The following is a 23,347-nucleotide window of genomic DNA, read 5'->3' on the forward strand; positions in this document are numbered from 1 at the left end:
GGGAGTACAATTCATGCTCTCTTGGTAATCTTTTACTAAATCAGTATGACTTTGTTTTAACTTCTTCAAAGCTCTTAAAGTATTGCTTTGAGTACATTTTGTTTGTGCCAAGCTCAATATTATTTTAATATATTTAGTAACAGTGGTTTTATATGTATAACTTGGGCTCTTGGGTCAAATTTATGTTCTGAGCAGGTTACTCAAGCCTGCAAATAATAATGGTATCCTTTATAGGGTTGTTTTGAAGATTAAAATGGTAAAGTATGTAAAACCTACAGCTAGCATTGAGTTCTTCTATTGAGAACTCAGTCAGTAGTACCACTTACTGTGCTTTTATTCTTTCTGAAAAATGGTGTTCTTAGCATCCTGATTATTATCTGTTCACTTCAAAGGAAGAATTCTTTAATTTGATGGCTCTTTTTCCATTCTTGGCAAAAGTAAACATTGAGAGGGCTGAGAGTATAATGCAGTGATAGCATATGCTAGACCCTGAGTTCAATCCCCACCACTGAAAATAAACCAACAGAAAATTAGATAGTATCGGGGTAAGTTTTACATTTCTAAGAATAATATTGGTTTTCTTGATGATTTTACATCCATGTTTTTAAGTTGCATAACTTAGGACCTTTGATTCTTACGCACCATTTATTTTATTATTTTATTATTTTATTTTGTGGCCAGTACTGGGGATTGAACTCAGAGCCTCACATTTTCACTTGTCAAGGCGGGAACTCAACCACTTGAACTATGCCTCTTATTTCTGACTTTTTACTGCTGAATTGGAGATGACAGCTTCAGGGATTTGTCTTCCCTGGCTGACTTGGAACCTCAGTCCTCAGATCACAGTCTTCTGAGTAGCAAGGATAACAGGCCTGAGTCCTTGGCAGCTGGCTAAGTACTGTTTATTTGCAAGAAGCAGTACTATGGATAAGAAGCAAGGATGGTATACACATTGGATTGTCCAACAGTAGCATTAGGGAAATCTTAAAAATAAATAATTTTGCTCAGAAATTAGTAATTTCTGTAATACAGTTGTCTAGCATTCTGTTCATTTGAGCTACTCATGTCTGGTTTTCTTCGACCATTTTTATGTCACTTTTAGTTTTTTCAGGAAATCTTATGTATCATTTGCATCCATTTCTCCAAATTCTATTGAAGAGTCTAGCTTAGGGAGAATGAACAGTTGGAATATCCCATTGCATTTTAATCATATAAACAAAAATTGGGTAATGACTGGAAAGAGAGGAAGCACTTTGTTAAATTTGGAGGTGGTGCCATATTTTGTTTGCCACAATGTTTATTCCCTTAAAGATGATACATGAACTTGCTGGGTGCTAGTGCGTCATGTCTGTAATCTTACCTACACAGAAAGCTGAGGCCAGGCCAGAAAATCCATGAGATTCTTATCTCCAATTAACTACCAAAAGGCTAGAAGTAGAACTATAGCTCAAGTGTAGAATGCCAGATTTGAGAGAAAAAAAAAAAAAAGGTTAAAGGACAGTGCTTAGACCCTTGGTGCAGGCCCCAAAACACTTTCTCTCTCTCTCTCTCTCTCTCTCTCTCTCTCTCTCTCTCTCTCTCTCTCTCTCTCTCTCTCTCTCTCTCTCTCTCTCTCTCTCTCCCTCTCTCTCTCTCTCTCTCCCCCTCTACCCCTCTCTCTCCCTTCCCCTCTTTCTCCCCCCTCTGTCCCCCCCTGCCCCTTTCCCCCTCCCTCCCTCCCTCACACACACACATACAGATACATAAAAAAGAAGATACATTTACATTTCTACTATGGAAGAGCCACAATTTTAAATAACTTACTGAATATTAAAGTAAGTTAAAATACCCAAAAAGATAATATATAGCACAAGAATTAGTATGGTAGAAAGTGGCCTGGATTTTAAGTGAAGGTAGGAGATTGTATTTTTCATCCTAGTAGTACTTTGGACTCATTGATTTTTTTTTAAAAAAAAATCTGTTATCAAGGATTACTTGCTATTGAAAGGAGCGAATAGAAACCAGATGTAGTGGTACATATTCCTTGGGAAGCAGAGGCAGGAGGATCCCAACTTCATAGCCAGCCTGAGCTGCATAGTGAGACCATTTCCAAAACAAGGACTAGAGATGTAGCTCCATGGTAGAGTGATTTGCCTGGAATGCACAAGGCCCTGGGTTCCATCTTCAGCATTGGGAAAAAAATCACATCAAAGTGGTTTTGATAATATTTAAATTATTGTTTCTGTATAAATTTGAGGCTATCTTTATAGCAAAAGGCAGGAATTCATTGAATCCTTAAACTCAGGTTGGGTGTGGTTTTCTGTATATTATTTTACACTAATTTTATGAGTAGTACTTATCTATTGTGTTTAAGTGCTCCTTAGACCAACTCCTTCAGTCTCCTTCAAAGGGCTTGCTAAATCACAAGGTTGTTCATTAATAAGTTTGTTTTTGTTATTTTTTAGTCAAGCAGGACCCAGTCCCATGTATCAGAATCCTAATTTGAAGACAAAATGAATTCCCTAGCCTTGTTCATCTTTCTGGTGTAATACATTTCAATAGTATAGAGCTTGGACATTTTAAGGACAGGTTTCAGTTTTTCTGAACTGATAATAACTTTATGTACTTTGTTTCTAACTTCTAAATTACTTGAATCTGTTCTTGAAGTTTATAATCCTAGAAATCTTAAAAAAAAAAAATGCTATACTGTTAAAAAGTAAGGTGGTGGTTCCCCCTAGAGGTAAGAGATTGTAACTGCAAGAGGGTACGGGCGAAGATTCTTAGCGTTTGTTCTCTTCTGTGATTTGATAATGGTACATAGATGGGCTTGGTTTTTCTATGTGATACGATTAAGTAATTTTTCTTTCTTTTGGCCTGCCTATGCTTTTAATTTTTTCTCTAATGTGCTATTACTTTTGTAGTATCGGAGAACAAGAAATATGATAATAGCATGAAGTCTTAACAGTAGGCCATGAAAATATATTTAAAATATGTGATGATTGGGGAAACATGTGTTCCATATTTGTATTTTATTACATACAAGCTATTCAAATGATGTGCTATTGTAAAAGAAGAAATAAACCTGCTTATAGCATGAGGCCTTTCTAGCAGGACATGAAAATGTCTTTAGAAAGTGTGATGCTAGTGTAATATTTTCCCCCATTTGTGTTTTATTGTAGATATGCTAGTCTGTATTTCTGCTGTGCAATTGAGGATCAGGACAATGAGCTAATTACCCTGGAAATAATCCATCGTTATGTGGAATTACTTGACAAGTACTTTGGGAGTGTGAGTAGTATTTTGTTGTTCATCTTTTTCCCCAAAAGTGTATCATTTAGTTGTCTTGAAGATTCTAAATATGGGGAAAAGACATGACATCTGATCAGTTAACTTCCATGAGTGCTGGCCCTTCACACCTACATTTAATTATGATGTGAATGAATTCTAGTAAGATAAAGAAGAGTCTTACTGCACACATTAATATTCTGAAACTTTGTATCGAATTCAGATTCGGTTAGCAGTTCAATCACATTATCAAGGAAATATGTTTTAAAACCTAAGTGATGAGTCAGAAATTATTAATTTAGGGCTGGGAAGTTGGCTCACAATTCCTCAGCACCACATAAGCAGAAAAAAAAAGCCAGAAGTGGTGCTGTGGCTCAAGTGGTAGAGCGCTAGCCTTGAGCTGAAGAGCTGAGGGACAGCGCCCAGGCCCAGAGTTCAGGCCCCACGACCAGACAAAAAAGAAAAAGAAATTATTAATTTATGCTGGGAGGAAAGTTGTGGGACCTGTTTATCTTAGAGGCAGTGTGTTTTCACATACTTGAGATTCGAAAATTAAGCTTACTGAAATCAATGATGCTTAGCATGACTGCCACTTTCAGAACGAATTAAGATTGATTCTCTCTGCTTACATTTTATTCCATATCTGAACATGAATCAGCATCTTTGCCTTAAAAGTTTAACAGGCTTCTGGATTTTGGCCTTATTTATTGATTTGCTTTTCAGGTGTGTGAACTTGATATTATCTTTAATTTTGAGAAGGCTTATTTTATTTTGGATGAGTTTCTTTTGGGAGGGGAAGTGCAGGAGACATCCAAGAAAAATGTCCTTAAAGCAATTGAACAAGCTGATCTACTGCAAGAGGTAAGCTACTTGTTCTTCTATCTAGGCAGTAGCATGTTTGGCTCTTGCTAGGGAAGTCTCAGTGATCATTCTTGGTTTCCGAATCATTCAGTAGTTTCAGCATGCTTGGCATGAGTAGTGTCTATGTGCAATTTATTGATTGGAATACGTGTCAGTCACATCAACTCAGTTATCTATGGATGGATAGTTCATTTTCAAAATACTCTATCGGTCCGGCTTATTCTGGATAGCCCATTTTGGGGCCCTAAAACACTGTTTTCTAACCTATCATAAGGAAGGAAATGATTGGACAAAAGTAACAATAAGTTGAGAACTCTCCATCCATTGTGTGGAGTCACTTAAGATCAATACATTTTTCATTAGTGTGGATAATTTGAAGTTGACTGTGAAATTATGGCATTTTCATTCCAAATTGATTCATATTTTCACCTCATGTCCATTAAGTGTAAATGTAGCCAAGCAAATGGTAGTGTTTTCAAATTAGACTTTCTGTGGACCTCTCTGATTTTGTGTTAGCAAAACACACAAAAAAGTCATTTGTATTTCTCTTTGTTCTTTATAAATAACAAACTATTTTCTGTCAACATTCTTATCTTCTTCTCTTAACCTCCATATTCCAGAATCGTAACAAACCTTTCCCTTTCTAATTGCCACTGTCATCCTGTGCTGGTCATGGGTTCAATGCTTATATACTTTCTAGTTCTGAAATTTAAATTTTGATGATACTCTGATTTAGGTACTAAATTAGATTATAATGAGCTAGCTATGACTGCTGTCTTATAGAAAGTTTACATCATGAGAAGAGCTTAGTAAATATACAAAACATAGTATGCTTACATTAAGTATTAAGTATATGTACATATATAGAAAACGCCTTGAACACAGGTTCATTTTGCAGAAACAAATGATCATTTTCTATATTCAGCTTACTTTAGCCTCTTCTTGTGCATTACATATTTGTTCATCAGTTTGCTCTTTGTTAATTGCTAAAGCAGATTTTAGATTCATTTTTAAGCATTTCTCTTATTACAGCAATGACAAGCTTTAAGAGAACAAAATTACAGGAGAAAGGTAACTAGTTTTCCAGTGAAATTGTATTACTGTTATTCTTGGTGAGAAGGAGGGAATTAGTAGGGATATCCCCTGCACCCGTCAGTTGTAGGGACTACAAAATAACATCATTTAGAGTATAAACAGCTGTTAGAAAACATTGTGCATTTAATGATCTCTTACATTTACTAAAAGGGTGGTTAGGGTACCTACAAATGTGAAGTGTTGGCAACCCTCTTTCTTTCAGAAGCCAGCATGCAAATATTTCCTAATTTTCTGGTTAACTACATTTGCTTTTAAAGCATTTTTAAAGTCATTGCTGTAATATGTAATATGTAATATGTTTCCTAGAGAGAAATGTATAGGGCACTGATATCTCCTTGTGCCTGGATTATTTTTTAAGTACTGCTGGGAAATTGCAACTTTATAATACCTCAATGATGCTGTTAATACCTGGTAGCATTATTAAATATTAATACACTAGGGGACAAAAATGTTACTGAAAGAGTATATGTCATATATGACTTCTTAGGCAATGAATTCTTATTGTCCACAGTATTGGAAATGTAGATAGATATAAATAGTATCTTAAATCATTTATTGTTGTACTTATTAAAAAGCCTACATCTATAATAGCAGCTTTAGGTCTTATAGTTCAGGATATAGTGTTAAGTTAGTTAATGTTCTGTGGAGTGATTTTGCTTGTAAAAATGTAAATAAAGCCTTAAATTTGTAGTAGAAAGACTAATTTATTTTTAATTTAATCTTTCATGTGTACTGTCTTTTCTAGATAGCGTCGAGTCTTTTATTTGGATTATTTCTAAGCTCTAAAAATGACTTTGAATTTACAAGGAATGTATATCTGTTGGCTAAAAGTATATGCAAATCATAAAATAATTTTGGTTTTAATTAATGTTTAAATTGAGAAATGTGCCTTTCTATAAGACAAAATTTTCTATAAGAAAACTTTCTTGAGGTTTTTTTCCTTTACTCAATTTGTTTTAATGAGATGTGTTATAGTCTTTCATCTTTATTGGCAAAGAGAGTAGATGGTCAGTGGCTAAACTTGATTTTCTATTAGTACATTATGGTTAGTAATAAGAGCATAAAATAATTATGATTTAAATAATAATTACTAACAGATCAGTAGACATGATTTAATAACACATTTTTTTCCTTCTGCTTAATTACTTTATATACAAAGAATTATTTTTAGCATCTGTAGGCTGAATTTTATTCCTTTTGTTATTTGGTTGTATGAATACATAATTAGATTTGGGAGGGAAGTCCTGAAATTGGCCAATTATCCAATTTTTCATGTTTGATTAACATTTAGAACATGTCATCTTAACATGCCACCGGCACTACAGTTGATTCTTAAATTATTAAGGTATGACATGCTAAGATTACTAAATTGATACTTTATGCAATGTTGGGATTATTTCTCCCCCCTCCCCCCCACATACCCATTCTGAACTAGGTTGTGTGTGGGTAAGGTGGGGAATAATGCAATTTGATTTATTTTATAGGCACACACACATGACAAAGGAAGTAGTAGTGTGGCTTTTTTTTCTGTAAAGTTGGGCACTTAACCAGTTTTTCTCTACTCCTTAATTTTATAGAGCCAGAATGAAGAATGGGGAGGTTTGTCTGAGGATATCTTATGATAAAGAAAAGTCTAAGGCTTTAGTCTCTTTGCCCCCCCCCAACATATTTATTGGTAACTACTAAATTTACCATTTTTGTGGCATGGATAAAATGGGGTGCTATGCAAAAACGACTGTTGCACGTTGAGATGATTTCAAGTCCTGGCTTGATCTGTGAAGATCAAATATTTAAATACTGGACATTGGGCTTTAACCCTCATGGGTAGCTGCATGACAGTGGAGACATGCTTTGAGATGTGTCAACCTTTCTTTTTTATACTAACAGCATTATTTTGAAATTTGTGGTGGTTTTTTTCCTTTAAGCTTTGTTGGCTGTTGGTATTGTTTTTCACTAAAGCAATCTGTGAAATGGAAAAGAAGTGAGGTACCCCAAAATTTGCTTCGACTTGAAGATGCTACATATTATGAATAGATTTACTGTGTTTGCAGGCGTTTGTCTTCCTTGTCTAAAAAGTGGTTCTCTAAGGAGAATTACCACTGCTAAAATTGATTTGGTTTAGTGCTGGACCTACATGATATATCTTAGTATTATGCTATCCCTATATTTTTAAGTAATAATCTATGGGACTACATAAAAATGGAGAGGTAAGAGTGTTAGAAGAAAATGTGGTCTTTAAGAAAATAAGGAAGACTTTATAACTTAATATTTTAAAGAAAATATTTTAAGTAAATATGATTAATAACAATAGCATTAAAGTAAAAACATTAAGTGAATATGTAAATTTTTAAAGATAAATCTTGCTAATTAAGAATACTTGAGTATATTAGTCAAATTCAAGAATATCTTACCTGGGCTGGGTGGTGGGAGACTGAGGCTGCAGGATCCCTAGTTCAAGACTAGCCTGAGCTACATAGCAAGACCCTATCTCCAAACAGAAAGCACAGAATATCTTAATTTTTTTTGCACTAGTCCTAGGGCTTGAATTCAGGGCACTGTCCCTGAGCCTTTATGCTAAAAGCAAAAAGTACTCTACTACTTGAGCCACAGCCCCACTTCTGGCTTTTTGGTGGTTAATTGGAGATAGAGTCTCACAGACGGGGCTGGGAAGGTGGCTCAGTGGTACAGCACTTGCCTTGCGTGCATGAGGCTCTGGGTTTGATTCCTCAGCACATAAGCAGAAAAAGAAAAAAGCCAGAAGTGGCGCTGTGGCTCAAGTGGTAGAGCGCTAGCGTTGAGCTGAAGAGCTGAGGGACAACGCCCAGGCCCAGAGTTCAGGCCCCACAACCGGACTCCCAAAAAAAAAAAAAAAAAAAGAGTCTCACAGACTATCCCAGCTGGCTTTGAATCATGATCCTCAGATCTCAGTTTTCTGAGTAGGTAGAATTACAGCCTCTGGTACCCAGCTTCAAATAATTTTAAGAGTTAGATGTTTTTAAAATATATACAATAATATTACCAGCACAAAACATTTTGATAGAAATAGTTTTAGAATTTGCTCTAATAAGACAAACTCCTATAATTCCTTTGTAATTGCCACTGTTTATAGAAAAATATTTTAGCCTTAAACCCCTTTATTTTCACTAGTCAAAAGTTAAACAAAGTTGTGGTCTTTTATTGCAGTGTATTTCAATTTTTTTTTAATAAACTGAATGGGGGCTGCAGAACAAATTCGAGACAAGGTTTGTTATGTTGGTGCTCAAGTTGTACAATCCAGAAGGGGACACAGAATAAAAATGTTTGCATATATTAGTCTTTTTCCTAAAAGACTTTAGAAAATTCCCCCTCTCCTTGATGTTTCTTTTCTAGCTCACTGTGAATCACTTTTTGCTACTCTGGACTGTTTCTAATGATGAAAAGTTGGAATAATTTAAATATGTAATAACGTTAAGTTTGATTTCACAAGTTTTTAATAGAGCCCATAATAATAAAAGCATTTTTAGGCCATAATAATAAACAGAGTAGAAAACTTTATTGCATAATACTCTCCTTTCCTATTTTGTGGTTTCCCATTTACCAATCTGGGTTTTCGTTTGTTTGTTTTTTGTTTTTTGTTTGTCGGTTCTGGGGCCTGAACTCTGGGCCTGGGCGCTGTCCCTCAGCTCCTCAGCTCAAGGCTAGCACTCTACCATTTGGCCACAGTGCCACTTCCAGCTTTTTCTGCTTATGTGGTGCTGAGAAATGGAACCCAGGGCCTCATGCATGCAAAGCAAGCACTCTACCACTGAGCCACCTTCCCAGCCCCTGTTATTTTTTTTTAATACTTCTCTTGACCTACTTCCTTGAACTCATGAACTCTAGCATTGGGACCTGCAAAGAGCATATTCCAGCTGGTTGGGCGATCTTTTCATTACTTTGTGAAATTCTTCTAAGTTTGAAGTTTTTCCCTTACTATTATAATTTCTTTGTTTCCTGTGTTGCTTTTTTTCAAAAATTAAAAATTTCTGTTATAAAAAAATGAGCAAATGCAAGCAAGCACAGTAGACTATACTCTTATCCACCAACTAGAGCCTAGTAGATTGATTAGCTCAGAAATTCTCATGGTTGGAGGAGGGGCAGCCGTGTCCTCTCAGGGTCCATTGAGCTATGCTGGACACATCACTATTGGCCTATCATACATAAAGTCTAAAGACACTACTGAATATTCTGCAGTTAACAGGAACCCCCAAGGAATTATCTCTTCCCCAATGTCAGTTGTGTCTTGAGTTGAGAAACCCTAGTTCAATTTAACACCATGGAATAAAAATTCCATTTACACTTATAGTCTGTTGCATCTTTTCAGTGGTATATGTAGTATACAGCTTAGTTGCCTGAAAGTTGGTCAAAAATGCAAAAGAAAGAGGGGAGCTGGGCTCCAGTAGCTCATGCCTATAATTCTAGCCTTTCTGGAAGCTGAGATCTGAGAATTGCTATATGAAACTAGCAGAAAGCCAGAAAAGCAAAGCAGCAACCTTGACATGCAAGAGTATGAGGTCCTGAATTCATGCTCCAGTACTAAAAAAAAAAAAAAAGCAAAAGGAAGAGGGGAGAAGGAAACCTAAGAATTGTGAAAGAAGGACTTACATGCTAATAAACACATAAATGTCTAATCTCACCTGTGATTCACTGAAATTATGTTTACTTGATAAACATGGTCTAGAGAGGTAATCTGTGGTTGACTTTAGAACCTAATCTACAGCAAAGCTAGTGGGACATCAACATATAATCTCATTTCTTCAACAACAACCAGATCTATTTGTTTCTATTAAGGTAATTGAGTTTGTGTGTGGAAATAGAATTGAGTCTACCCTGCAGGCAAGCAGAGCCCTTTTGAATTTTCTGCTGATTTCTCTATCTCCCTTAGGGATTCAATCACTTCTTAAAGGAAAAATAGATTCAATGACTAGAATTTATACACACAGACTTTTCTTTTGCTGTAGAGATAGACTTTTTTGCTCTTGTTCTATTGTACTCTGTTGGCTTTAAAGGATTTACTTGGCAAAAATATTTAGAGTTTGAAGTTCTTTGACTCTGAAAAATCTTTTATGTTTGGGAAACATTGATTTAATTTACAGCATTTTAAGACAAACAGTGCTGCTCAAAATATTTCATAACAGTCTAAAATTGTATTTGCTAAGCTGAAAATTTTCTGGTTTTTTTACTGTAAAAAAATGTAGCTGTCAAAGAGTAATTTATGTCTATGCCTTACAATAACAGATTAGAACAGCTAAAAGAACATAGTAAAGTTAACTCCTGTGGTTACTTTTAAGACAAAAATAATAGAAATAGATGAACAGCCCAGTAGAAAAGGAAAAAAACATAGCAGAGGGCATGAATAATTCACAGAAGAAAGAAAGGCAAAATGAAAGATGAAAAGAATAAAAGATGAATGAAATGAAAGATAAAAGAAATTCTCCTTATATTAGAATGCAATTAAAATACCAACAAGACCTTTTTTACTGGCAAATACACCCATTTTAATACTTAAATTTTTATTATCTTTAAGTAGTTGTACAAAGGAGATGCCATTTAACAAAGCAGTTTAGGAATTCAGTACATCTAAATCAGTGTGATCAGTATCACCACCTTTGCCATTCTTACCCTCCTTCACCCCACCCCTTCCCTTAGTTTTCTTAGTTTTGTGGTATATACTATTAGTTCTTGACTGCATTCTCCCTCCCTGCCCCCCTTCATTTGTCTACCCTTCTCTCCTTGGCCTCATCCTCCCTCTTTCAAGTACTCATTTCCTGGTGCTTATTTTGTTGGACTGTGACTTTGGTCAAAGCCCTCCATAGAGTCTACTTATTCACTTGTAACCACTTGCACACTGCCCAATGTGTTTACTTATAGGTTTCTAGGCTTATTATAGCTACCACAAATGAGGGAAAGCAGCTAGACCTTTTGCTTGTTTGTTTTTTCTTGGATTGGCAAGGATAAGAGACACTCTTTGTCTTGCAAAGGACAAGTTTGGTGTACCTATTATGTGTATACCTTTTGGCCCATTAACCACAACAATTTATCCAACAGAAATATACAATGTATATATGAGCATAGGCTCAGTATACTATTTAGCCATTAGGACTTACCACATGTCCCTCAGTGAGAAATAAGGTTAAGAAAAATTACAACACAATCATACATCCAACTATAAACATGGCTAAGAAAAGTAAGATCGATTTTCTTTGTAATGATATGGAAAGATCCTCAAGGCATATCAAATGAGAAAACAATCTCGTAGCAGCATATTAGCTAACTTTAAATATTAATTGTGGAAATGTTTAAAGTTTCTCCCTCCCTTTTTAAGAAGTATAAAACAGCATGTTTAGTATTGCAAATGTTTAGTGGGAAAATGCTCAGAGCAAATGAAAACATGGTAAGACTAAGGTAGAATTTATTAAAATAAATGTGCAGCGCATGAAGTACTATCTCCTGTGCCCATTTTAGACATCATTTGGTAAAACCATATAGTTTTCCACTTATGGTTCATGTGATTTCAAAAAAAAACTTTAGACTTTAATAATTCACAAATGCTCATGAAATAAGACTGACCCCATGAGTTTTATTATCCAAAAGGTCTCTTTAAAAGTGTTTTTGCTTCTAGCTGGGCACCAGTGGCTCACCCCTGAAATTCTAGCTACTTAAGGAGGCTAAACTCTGAGGATTTAAATTCAGAGCCAGTCCAGGCATAAAAAAGAATCTGCAATACTCCATCTCCATTTAACCAACCAAATTCTGGACTGGAGGCAGGTGTGGTTTCAGTGTTAGAGAACTATCTTATGAGCAAGAAAGCTAAGTAAGAGTATGGGGCTCTGAATTCAAGCCCCCTCAAAAAGTGCTGGCGCGCGCACACACACACACACACACACACACACAATTCACTTCTTTTTTTATACTTCATTGTTCTAAGTAGATCTTGCTGAGTAAGAATATTCTTTGACCCTTTAGGCCTTTAACCCAATGAATAGAGTTCCAGAGTTGCCACACAATTCTGTTAGGGGCAACCCACAGACCTAACTACTGTGTTCTGAAACATCAAGGACAAACAAGAGCACTTTATTACATTGTATACTAGAAACAAAGAGACGATGTTTGTTCCTAGCTCTACACACCAGGGACTGGTACCATTAGTTTACTTTAGCTCTGCTGTTCTCAAAGGGACTTAAGCATCCCAGTCATTATTATAGCTTTCTACCACTTTCTAGTTGCCTTTTCTTTGGAATCATAAGCCTGCTCTGGTGAATGTCTAGGAAATGTTGTGGTAATAGTTTTACTTTTCTTGAGAAGGTAGATGACTTTGAGAATAGATATAACTTAGTTCCTGTCTTCAGTGTTTCTTACACAATAGTTCCCATTACATTTGGTCCTTTTGATAGGGAATTATGACACAGAGTTGAAGATGCATGTATATGTACTAAGGAGAAGATTCTGATGGTGAGAGTGATAAGAATAAGAATAAGAATAAGGGGAGGTATACTATATTGGGAGGGGTAATGGGAATGGAGTCAAAAGTACTGGTTTAAACCAGGCACCTGTGACTCACACATGTAATCCTAGCTACTCAAGAGGCTGAGATCTGAGGTTCATAGTTTGAAGTCAGCCCAGACAGAAAAGTACCGGTTAGACTCTTATCTCCAATTAACCAGTCAAAAACCAGAGGTGGCATTGTGACCCAAGTAGTAGAGTGCTAGAGCACAAAGAGGCTCAGGGACAGCCTGAGTTCAGGGACCCAGGCCCTGAGTTCAAGCCCCACAACCGACAAATAAAGCATTGGTTTAAGTGAAGAAAGTCTTTGTCCTTTATCATGAGGCCATAATGGGAGAAAGCTGTAGATTTTTTTATTCATGAGTTAGATGAGGAAAATTACAAATTGTTGTCCTTTTCTTCGCCTTGAAAGTTGACATCATCTAGAGAAGAACCATTGAGGACTGGGGAGGGAAGGATAGACAACTGAGGAGAGTAGATGATTGGCAATAAATTTAGTAAGGAGCAAGTTAGTAAAAGGATTTCCCCGAGCCAAAGGCGTATTTCAGGTTGAATATAATATACTTACCATCTTTACTCAGAACAAAAAGTCTCTAACGAATCTGTCCTAGCAAGGCATCAATGTCTCACACCTATTATCTTTGCCATTTGGGAGGCTGAGATTGGGAAGATCAAGGTTCAAAGCCAACCTAGGCAGATAGTTCATGAGACCCATTTTCAATAGAGAGCTAAACGTGGTGCAGGCTTGTCATCCTAGCCACCATGGGAAGTCTAATGTGGGCAGGTCATGATGTAGGCCCATGCCGTGGCAGGAATCTCAAAAACAACCAGTATATGAAAGCTTTGGAGATGTGGCTCAGTGGTAAGACCTCTTGGCTGGCAAGTATGAGGCCCTGAGTTCAAACCCTGGTGTATACACACACACACACACACACACACACACACACACACACACACACACACAGAGAGAGAGAGAGAGAGAGAAAATGTGTATTAAAGGCAACTTGTGGCTTATATTTATCCAATACAATAATTGCACTAAATTTTTTTCTGCACTAATATGCTGTCCTTTCTCCCCCTTAAATCACAGGTATTTTGGTATATTCAGAAATACACCACTTACGATTTCCAAAAGTGTCCATGTCCCTGTCTATGGGAAGAGTAAAAGAGTAGGTCTAGTGCTACACCGTCCCTATGTACTGACCTTTAAATATAATTGAGGAATTACATTATTCTTAAATAATACAATTTTTTTTCCTGGGATGGAAATGATAAGTGTTATAAGGGCTGGGATCACTAGAGTTTATATTGCATCTACTATTACTCCACGTAGAAGAGAAAAAAATCTTAGTTAGTTATGGGCATATTTACGTACCTTGAAGTCAGATTGAAAGGTTCAATGATCATTAAGGTATTTATTTGTAGCAGAACTTCTTCAGAGTCCAGCAGTCTGAAGTGGGGCGTTACTTAATGCCTGTGAGAGCAACTTAAAAGTAGATAACATTCATTAATTATTTCTGTGCATTTTAGGGTTCCTTTTCTTTGTGAAGGATGTTTTCCCATTAAAGAAGGGTTTCCTACTAAGGAGAGTGTCCTTTCACAATTGGTGGCTGCTAATTTCTTGTTTCAGTATAGTAGTCTAGATCATTCGCTATATAGAATAATTTGGCTTACCATCAACTCATAGGCAGTAAAATTCCCAGCAGATAAAGGCTGATGGCAGTGGCTGGAGTGGTCACATTTTACAACGGTCCATAGAGAACCTGTCCTCACTCATAATACAAGTTTCATTTAGAGAGGAATGACTACTCAGCCCTGCTTGGGAAACCATCTTTCTCTTTTGTGACTGATGTGACATAAAATTAAGAGGAATTTTTAAAAGATTAAGAACTATAATATAAAGGCAAAGAATTGATACTTAGATGAAAGGTTATTTGACAGACTTTTCTTGTTCTTTCTCCAGAAAACAGAGAATATGTATCACAGCAAGCATTTTCATTGGTGTAAGAAAGCATACTAGAATACGTGCTGGAATACTGACTGCATCAAAATGTAATAGGATATGTGAATTCAGTTTGTCATTATACTTGTGTTAAGTTTGTTGATTATATTATAGCATTACTTGAAAAGGCTATGACTAAATCCCAAGGGAAGAGTTCTAATTTTCTTTTCTGAAGTTGATGTTTTCATAGAGTTTTTTTAATATAAGTTACAGGTTTTTTTTATAATTTATTTTTTTTACATAGACTATTGGAATTGAAGTTCTGTGACACAGAAAATCCTTAAATACTATAAATTGCTAATGTCACTGGTATAAGAACACAATGTTCCTATGAACAATGAAAGTTTCTTATGGAAGTGAAGCATTGATTAATACGATTATTTTAATTACTTGAGTTTTTTTAAATCTAGAGTGGAATTTTTGTGAGTGGAAGAAAAAGGGAAGCTATCTTTTTAAGATGTTTTGGAGGCGGTTTAGGAACTATCTGATATAAGCTTTCATTCTGTTACTTTAAGAAAAAATAAAATTGCTAGGCTCTAGTAGCACCTGCCTTTAATCCTAGCTACTCAGGAGACTGAGATCTAAGGATCACTGTTTGAAGCCAGCCCAGGCAGAAAAGTCCATGGCTCCAATGGTAGAGCACTAGACTTGAGCACGAAAGGTCAGGGAACAATGCCCAGGCCCTGAGTTCAAGCTCCAGGAAAGGCAAAAAAAAATGTATCTGCTTTTGTAGCCTAGTATTTCAAAGTTACAACTTGAATAAATGTTCAAATGAGGACACTTCAAAACACTAATGTAAGCAGTTTTAGCCTTCTTGGATTCACAGCCTTTTGATGGGGGTGTAATCCCTTGGGCAGTTGGAAGGATGGTGAGTCCTCTCTTGAGGAAAATTTGTTCAGAACTTTGCGTCTAATTCCAGGAAACCATCTGCAACCCTCTAGAGTCAAATTAAGATCCTCACCACACGGTACCATTTTTTCTTGTTGATGTGAGAAATATATCATTAGATAAATTTGTGGGCATGGACACCTTAACAAATCTGTTTAGAGAATTCTTTAGCATCTATTCTAGGTTTTTTTTAAATTAATACACTTAGTCTCAAAGTCACACTCATAGATTTTTGTTATTTCTCCTTTTTTCTTGGGGAAAGGTTCCCTCTGGATCTCGCTTGTGTAATAAAATCCCAATCAACCGAAGGCGCTGGTGAAAGGCAATATTCAAATTGAACTTTCAGTTTGCTCATTATTGAGTTACACTGAAAAATCTTTAGAGTGAAATAAAGACCTTGCTTTGTAAATACGGAGCAACATTTTGTTTACCCTTACATACAGAAATGTATAATAGAAATGTGAGTTTGATCTGGGCATTATTAAAGAAGTTAAAGGAAGTGGCACTGTGGCTCAAGTGGTAGAGCACTCGCCTTGAGCTGAAGAGCGCAAGGACAGTGCCCAAGCCCAGAGTTCAAGCCCCACGACCGACCAAAAAAAAAAACAAAAACAAAAACAAAACAAAAAGAAGTTAAATATTCAGTCATAAACCAAAGAACAAAAGTAAACAACCCCTTAAATTTTTATTAACTTAAAAGTTCTATAAATCTGATTGTGTCGATATCAGTTTTTCTATTGTGTATAAGAATATATGCATTTCTTTTGTAGCCACGTCATGAATATTTTAATGTCCCTGTGTACTAAATGACTACTCATCGAGTATGCAGAATTTACCAGAGGAAATAGAGCTGATATACTTATGAAAGAAAATATCCTCAGCTTGGTGATTTATTGTCTTGTAAAATAATAATAGAACTTCTAGAACCAGTACCTTTTTGACTGTATACGTTTCCTCTTTTCGTACCCTACTTTGCTGTTTTATTTTCATTCTGTATGTGATATCCATTTCTGATTTAATTTTTTCTTGACAAAATATGGTCTGTGAGTATTAAGAGCAATATTCATTAAAAACATGTATGTGATTATTAATGAACCATCTGGATTAATTGTCTAAGAAAAGCCTGGCAATCATTAATGTTTACCAAAGAAAATAGAGCTAAAGCACTGTGTCCAAAATAAGCAGTACCATAATATTTAGTGTGGTTTAATCTTCAGTTCCAGAAAAGAAATTATTTAGTGTGACTGTAGTCTGTATGAAGCAATATGTTCTGATATGTTTTGTAAAAATTTATGTGGTTAAAACATTTGATTTTTAAGAAACTTTTTAGTTTTTTTTTCAGTGCCACATTTATTCCATGACTTGTGCTATAAAATAAACTCAAATAATCCATTTAGGAGGTGCTTTACTACTTGAGCCATGCCTCCACCTTGAACAATCCCTTTTAGAATTTTTTCCCCTTACTCATGTAACTGTAACCCCTCTGTACAGCATCTTTACAATAAAGAAAAATTTTAAAAAGTAGTGGAAAAAAAGTTTCATAGTCATCTAAAAATAAAAGTATTATCCCTTTAGGAAAGCTATGTCTGCAAAGTTTGTCCTACAAGGCTTAGTAGTAGCCCTTCCATAACAATATTACAGTACAGAATGCCTAATATTTTTCATTTTTTCAGTATCTAAATTCTTATATTTAATGAGTTAATGGCTATCTAATATAAGCCTCCATTTAAATCCTTAATTTTTTGCTAACTAGGGTTGTATCTTTCTGAATACCCAAAACTTTAATTTTGACCAATATGGTATATGCTGTTAAACTTTCAGCATATTTTATAATGAAAAGAAAAGTACCAAGTTAATCAATTGGATCGAAAGAGTTTGAAGCCTGGGTTAAGAAATTTGGTCCTAAACACTAACTTTAAAAGCTACCACTCATTGAAAGACCTTTGAACATGTGCTTGCAGCAAGCTTAGTATTAGGCAGGTCAGATGAGTCATCTCCATTCTTACCATTCGTGTTGTGTTGTACTATGTTTGAAATATTGGGAAACATTGGTCTTTCATTTCCATTGGTTTTTCTCCATTCCTTTCTCTGTCCTGCAGTATGGTTCATCTGGTTTTAATGCTGCAGAAATAAATTTGCTTTGTCTCCTGCCTGATTGCTTTGGTTGCTGTGTGCTGAGCTGTAACAAAATGTGGCTTTTTTGTGGTTATCTGTATACAGCCGCTTGCTTAAATTAGTAGACTGAGAGAGCTTTCCTTGCATGTCTAAAATAAAAGTATTGCATGTACTTCAACTCATGTGAATGGCCTTTTCTTCTTCATCCCTTTTGATAAAATAACATGTTATATGTGTATTATTCCAGGTTGTTTTTCAATGTGATTTTAAAACATTTAACATTCAAGTCCTCATTTTAAGCACTGCTAAGTATATAGTTCAGTAGCATTAAGTATTTTTACATTGTTATGCAACACATCTCCAGAACTTTTTCATCTTGCAAAAGTGACTATACCCATCAAACCAACCACTCCCCATTTCTTGGTCCCACAGGCCTTGGTAAACACCATTCAACTTTCTGTTCCTATGATTTTACTACTTTAGATAATAATTCTGCTAAATAATTTTGAGCTACAATTTTAGTGTGAACCTGTAGGAAAATTACATTTTATATTATAAACAATTTGTTAAAAAAAAAAAAAAAAGGTTCAAATTAAGCCAGGCGCTGGTGGCTCACGCCTGTCATCCTAGCTATTCAGGAGGCTGAGATCTTAGGATCGTGGTTCAAAGCCAGCCCAGGCAGGAAAAGCCGTGAGACTCTTATCCAATAAACCACTAGAAAACCCGAAGTGGCTCTGTGGCTCAAGTGGTAAAGCGCTCACTTTGAGCTGAAGAGCAAGAGGTGAGGGACAGTGCCCAAGCCCAGAGTTCAAGCCCCATGACTGACAAAAAAAAAGTTCAAATTACAGTCTTAAAGGAGTAAAGTGTGTAAATGAAACTAGGCTTTTTAGGAAAGAAACATTTTAAATAATCCATATCCAAAAAGCATCATGATTCTTAAGAAATTCTGCAGGCAATGAGCATATAATAGAAATCTGATTGGCTCCACAAAATAGCTCTGGGCCATTTTTACCAAGATAAACTTAGAGTGTAAACTGTATACAACTCAAGGCATCCTTTAATTAACATGCTAAAGGTTGCATTAAACTTTTAAACATTACTCAATATTAAGTGGAAATAACAGTTAAAATATTAAATATATGGTTCAGATATTACACAGTGTATTTTAATGATTAAAGGCTAAGCATTATAAATGGAAGAAATTGGCATATATGGAGTTTGAGAGGGTTGCTTTTCCATTTGACTTTAAAAATAACCTATCATGAAAGCTTCAAGACATAAATGCAGAGAATTCTATAAAGAACCTTCAGGTACACATCACTCAATGTCACCAATCATCAACTTAATATTCTATTTGTTTACTAAAGAACATTCCTCTAGTTTTGCCTTGGAATTTTAGAGTGAGACATCCTCCTATTTCACCTATATTACTTAGGTACCTAACAGTAGTTCCACACCCAACAAAGTTAATAGTAATTCTCCTATCTGGTTCAGATTTTCCTAATTGGAAGAAAATGTCTTGTATGTTTAGTTTGTTAGAACTAGATACCAGACAAGCATCATATTATATCTATCTGGTTGATAAGTCTTAAATCTCTAAATTTTTAACAAGTTATCAGCTTTTTTCCTCCTTAGCTTTTTAAAAACTGATCGTTTAATGCCATACAGTAATGCCATACAGTTTTTTTTTACTGTTCACTGTATTATTGTGATACTCGATTCGTTCTTTTATCCACCATCTTTAAATTTATAACCTGAATAAAGTGAATTCAGTTGGGAAGGATATATAATGAGACTACGCTTTAGAAAATACCTTTTCAAGCCAGGTGTCAGTGGCTCCTGCCTGTAATCCTAGCTACTCAGGAGGCCGAGATCTGAAGATTGCGGTTCCAAGCCGGCACAGGCAGGAAAGTCCGTGAGACTCTTATCTCCAAGTAACCATCAGAACACCGGAAGTGGTGCTGTGGCTCAAGTGGTAGAGCACACGCCTTGAGCTGAAGAGCTCAGGGATAGTACCAAGGCCCAGAGTTCAAGCCCCACAACCAACAAAAAAAACAAAAAAAAACTTTTTCACCAACCTCATTTCCACCCAGATTTCCATTACTACAGAAACATTAACAGGTCACACTATGTACGTTTTTGGCTACAGTAATTTAACTTGATACTAAATACTAAAATGCCTTCATTCTGTTTTCAATTTTCTAACTTACCAGCTAATGTTTTTTAAAGCACTTTCTATAAATCAGGCACTGAGACTTAAATTCTCTTAACCTCAACACATGAAGGTAAGTAGTACTGTTATTCTTGATTTCCAAATATAGAAATTGATCATAAAGGTTAAGTAATTTATTGTTATACTGTAAAGAGATTTATAATAATTAAACCTGATGTTCTATGAATTTATTATTTAATAAGACTTTTCCTTGTTTTGTGCTGTACCACAATTAGGATGCAAAAGTAAGTTTATTATTAAATATCAAAAATTTACATTGTTAATCCACCATTAAAATATAATATTGCCTTTTAATTACAAAAGTACTAGTAATTCCTAAAAGTTGATCTGCATGCCTTTTTAAAAATTTTGTTATGTGCAAAGTTAGCCACTTTGGAAATGGTTTGAAATAGGTTTTTTTCCTAGCAACTTGGTTTTGTCTTCCTTTGAAATTTAAATACAAATATTGGAGCCAGGTGCCAGTGGTTCACACTTGTAATCACAGCTACTCAGGAGGCTAAGGTAAGGAGGATCATGTTTCAAGGCCAGCTTGAGCAGAAAAGGTTGCTTGACTCCATCACCAAAATAACCAGAAAAGGCTGGGCTGGAAGTAAGACTTAAATGGTAGATCGCCAGCTGAGCAAGTTCCTTTTCTCTCAAAGTGTTTGTTGTCTTCTGTATGTGGCTTCCAGAGATGTTTGCCCTGAGATCTTGGAAGGACCATTTCTAAAACATTACTGCTGTGAACATTTAAAGTGAAAATTTCAAGAGGAAGTCATTTCTATAAATCCATGGAACAAAAAACAAATTGGTGAAGCATAGGGAATTTGAGGTGGGGAGGCTGCTTTTTACTCGCAGATTTTTTTTTTAACAGTAAGATAATATTTCCTTATTTAATGGACTACCAGTGATTTCATCCATTATAATTGCATTGGTTTGATTGCTTTGTGTGTTATGCTAATTGCAACCCCATACATTGGCGGATTTATAGTAAATATTTAATACAGATGGTGATGTCTTTTCTGTGGCTTCCAGAGTTTGGGGCACTGAACTAACTGGCTGTCACTAGTAGGATATTTCTGGGCATGTCCTTCGTGTCCGTTTTTCACCTTAAGAGGCCCTCCCTGGATCTGCTTACCAGAATGTCACATTTTCCCTCCACAGGAAGCTGAAACCCCACGTAGTGTTCTTGAAGAAATTGGACTGACATAACTCTTCTCCCTTGTTGATGACTTCTTGTGGCATTTCACACTTGTAGATGGTCACTGCCTTCATGTCCATGTTAGCTAATGGTGTAAGATGATGTCTTGTCAGTATTAACTGTTTTGCTAAGCTGCTTCATTCAGGCCTACACAATTTTTTTTAAAGGGAACTTTGGTGAATCAAAGATGATAAGTTAAGGGACTTAAATTATGTATTGGAAAGATATAGAAAAAGAAACCTTTGGGGGATACTTTATAGATCCGTTTCTTTTAGTTGATTATGTGCATATATAAGAATGATATCTGGATAACATGTATCTCAAACAAATCATGCAACATATACTTACTACTGGGTTTGACCAAGAAAACTCAAATTTGAATGTGAAAGCTGGTTTGATGGAACCAAAGACTAGATTAGGGCACCATTTCAGCCTGTCTAAGAATAAAGGGAATTGACGTGTTACAGATCAAGTGAATGAAAATTGAGCTACTGAAACTTTAAGCAAAATCCAAATTTATACAAAAGACCTATATACAAAAGACTCCATACCTTAACGCCAAACAAAAAAAAGCATCCATTGTTTTTGATGACGAGATCGGAATGATATTGTTTTACACTACAAATTAATAATATGAACAAACCAGATGAGGGACAAAGAATGTTTCTTAATAGCACATAAATTATTAAAAGGCCAAGGTCCATTTGATTCCTGAAGATGAGTTTTTTGAGGTCCTCATCATTTACTTAGTTTTTTGATGGCCCAAAATAAAGTGAGATCATCAGTTTGCCAGGAAGTTTTGGTAACAGACTCTTCCAGAATTTGTTATGGATGGTTCTTCTCAACGTTGCATAAAATCAATCTTGAAAGTACCAGTGTTCCTTCTGGGGTGCTTGTTAAAGCCAAATTTATTTCGCTTCTCTATTGCTTCCTTGCAGTTAGAAGTGCTAAAACACTTGACAGCAGCTTCCTTTCCTTCTGTGGCATTGCTTAGCGAGCAGAACATTAACAAAAATTGAAAAACCTTTCGTATTACAAAGTGAGAGTTGAATGAAGTAAAATGGCACTAGCTGGCACGCTATTTTTCAAGCCGTGTAACTGTTCAACAGTCACTTTCATACATTATCTAAACATGTCCTGGTGTTCACACTTTCCCTTGTATATATGCTGGGCTGGATCAAGCTTTGTTGTGATTGTAAACAACTATCAGACCATATGAGCACTGTCTTATCACATCCAGTTGTAATAAATGTTCACCATATAAACACTGTAGTGTGTTTTCAATCTCTCTTTCCAAAAGTTGGTCCAACTACGGAGAGCTGCTGAAGGAAGAATTTCTCATGTTCAATAAAATGTTAACCTTTCCCACCATTTGACACCCCTCCCCCCATCTGCATTTGGTGATTATAAGCACATCAATAAATAACAGATCTAAGGCATTTTCATGTACTTCAACTCACTAAAAACATGAACTCCATGCTGCCCAGAGCGTATTAACACATTTATTTTCAATTAATAAATGTCGCTTTTAAAACTTTGATGCAGTTGACTTCTTTCTGAACAGCCAACTACGATTATTCCTGATAATCAAAGGTATCCAAACCATCTGATTACTCTCACCTCCTGTCTACTGAAGGTGCACAGTCAAGAGCCCCATATAACTGCAGCTAAGTTTAAGATGGATGTTTACCACAATTATCAAAGGTTTATAAGCTCCCACCCCATTGACATCTGAAGGGAAAGGATCAACATCTCAATTTTGGCTTGACCTTAAAGTGGATTTCCCTCCCCTTCCTCCCCCCTCCCCACAATGAATTAAGAATATTCGGTTTTACTGTAAACTTTACAACAGGTAAAAAGGGAAATGGAGAAAAAGACTTCTGTGTTTTAGATGGGCCTTGGTTGCATCTTCATGTTTTAGAATACTAAACAGCATCCATCTTGCCCACCTTAGAACCATTTTCTAAGGATTGGGAGTTATTAAGATATGAATGACCCTGTGTATTCTCCCAGCTCAGAAAGTATTAAAGGCTATAAACAGCAACCCCCATTAAGTCTATTACTCCCATTTCCTGCACGGGGAGCAGGACATACACTTAGTTTTTCCTCATCACTCAATATTGTTATTCTAAAATCCTTTGATCAAACTTAAAAAAAAATTTATCTTTAGCCAGGTGTAGAACCGCATGCC

General features: G+C 35.8%; 1 protein-coding gene across 5 annotated transcripts in view; it reads left to right on the forward strand.

The window, feature by feature from the left end:
- Ap1s2 (adaptor related protein complex 1 subunit sigma 2) overlaps nt 1-22,694 on the forward strand; it is a 30,617-nt gene extending 7,923 nt beyond the window's left edge. The window contains exons 3-6 of one of the 5 annotated variants that reach the window (XR_011376081.1): nt 3,159-3,267; nt 3,988-4,125; nt 6,798-6,895; nt 21,120-22,694. Coding sequence is in view for 3 of the 5 variants with exons in the window: in XM_070040815.1 (XP_069896916.1) it covers nt 3,159-3,267; nt 3,988-4,125; nt 14,705-14,761 (304 nt within the window). In the remaining 2 variants the exon portion in view is untranslated. Of the gene's footprint in view, nt 1-3,158; nt 3,268-3,987; nt 4,126-6,797; nt 6,896-14,704; nt 14,794-16,398; nt 17,922-20,647; nt 20,788-21,119 lie in introns of those variants that run through there. The other 4 variants (XR_011376082.1, XM_070040815.1, XM_070040817.1 and 1 more) reach the window with 4 other exon arrangements.
- The last annotated feature ends 653 nt before the right edge of the window (nt 22,695-23,347 follow it).

The sequence above is a fragment of the Dipodomys merriami genome, unplaced genomic scaffold, assembly GCF_024711535.1.
Source record: "Dipodomys merriami isolate MVZ:Mamm:240054 unplaced genomic scaffold, mDipMer1.0.p SCAF_3, whole genome shotgun sequence".
NCBI lineage: Eukaryota > Metazoa > Chordata > Mammalia > Rodentia > Heteromyidae > Dipodomys > Dipodomys merriami.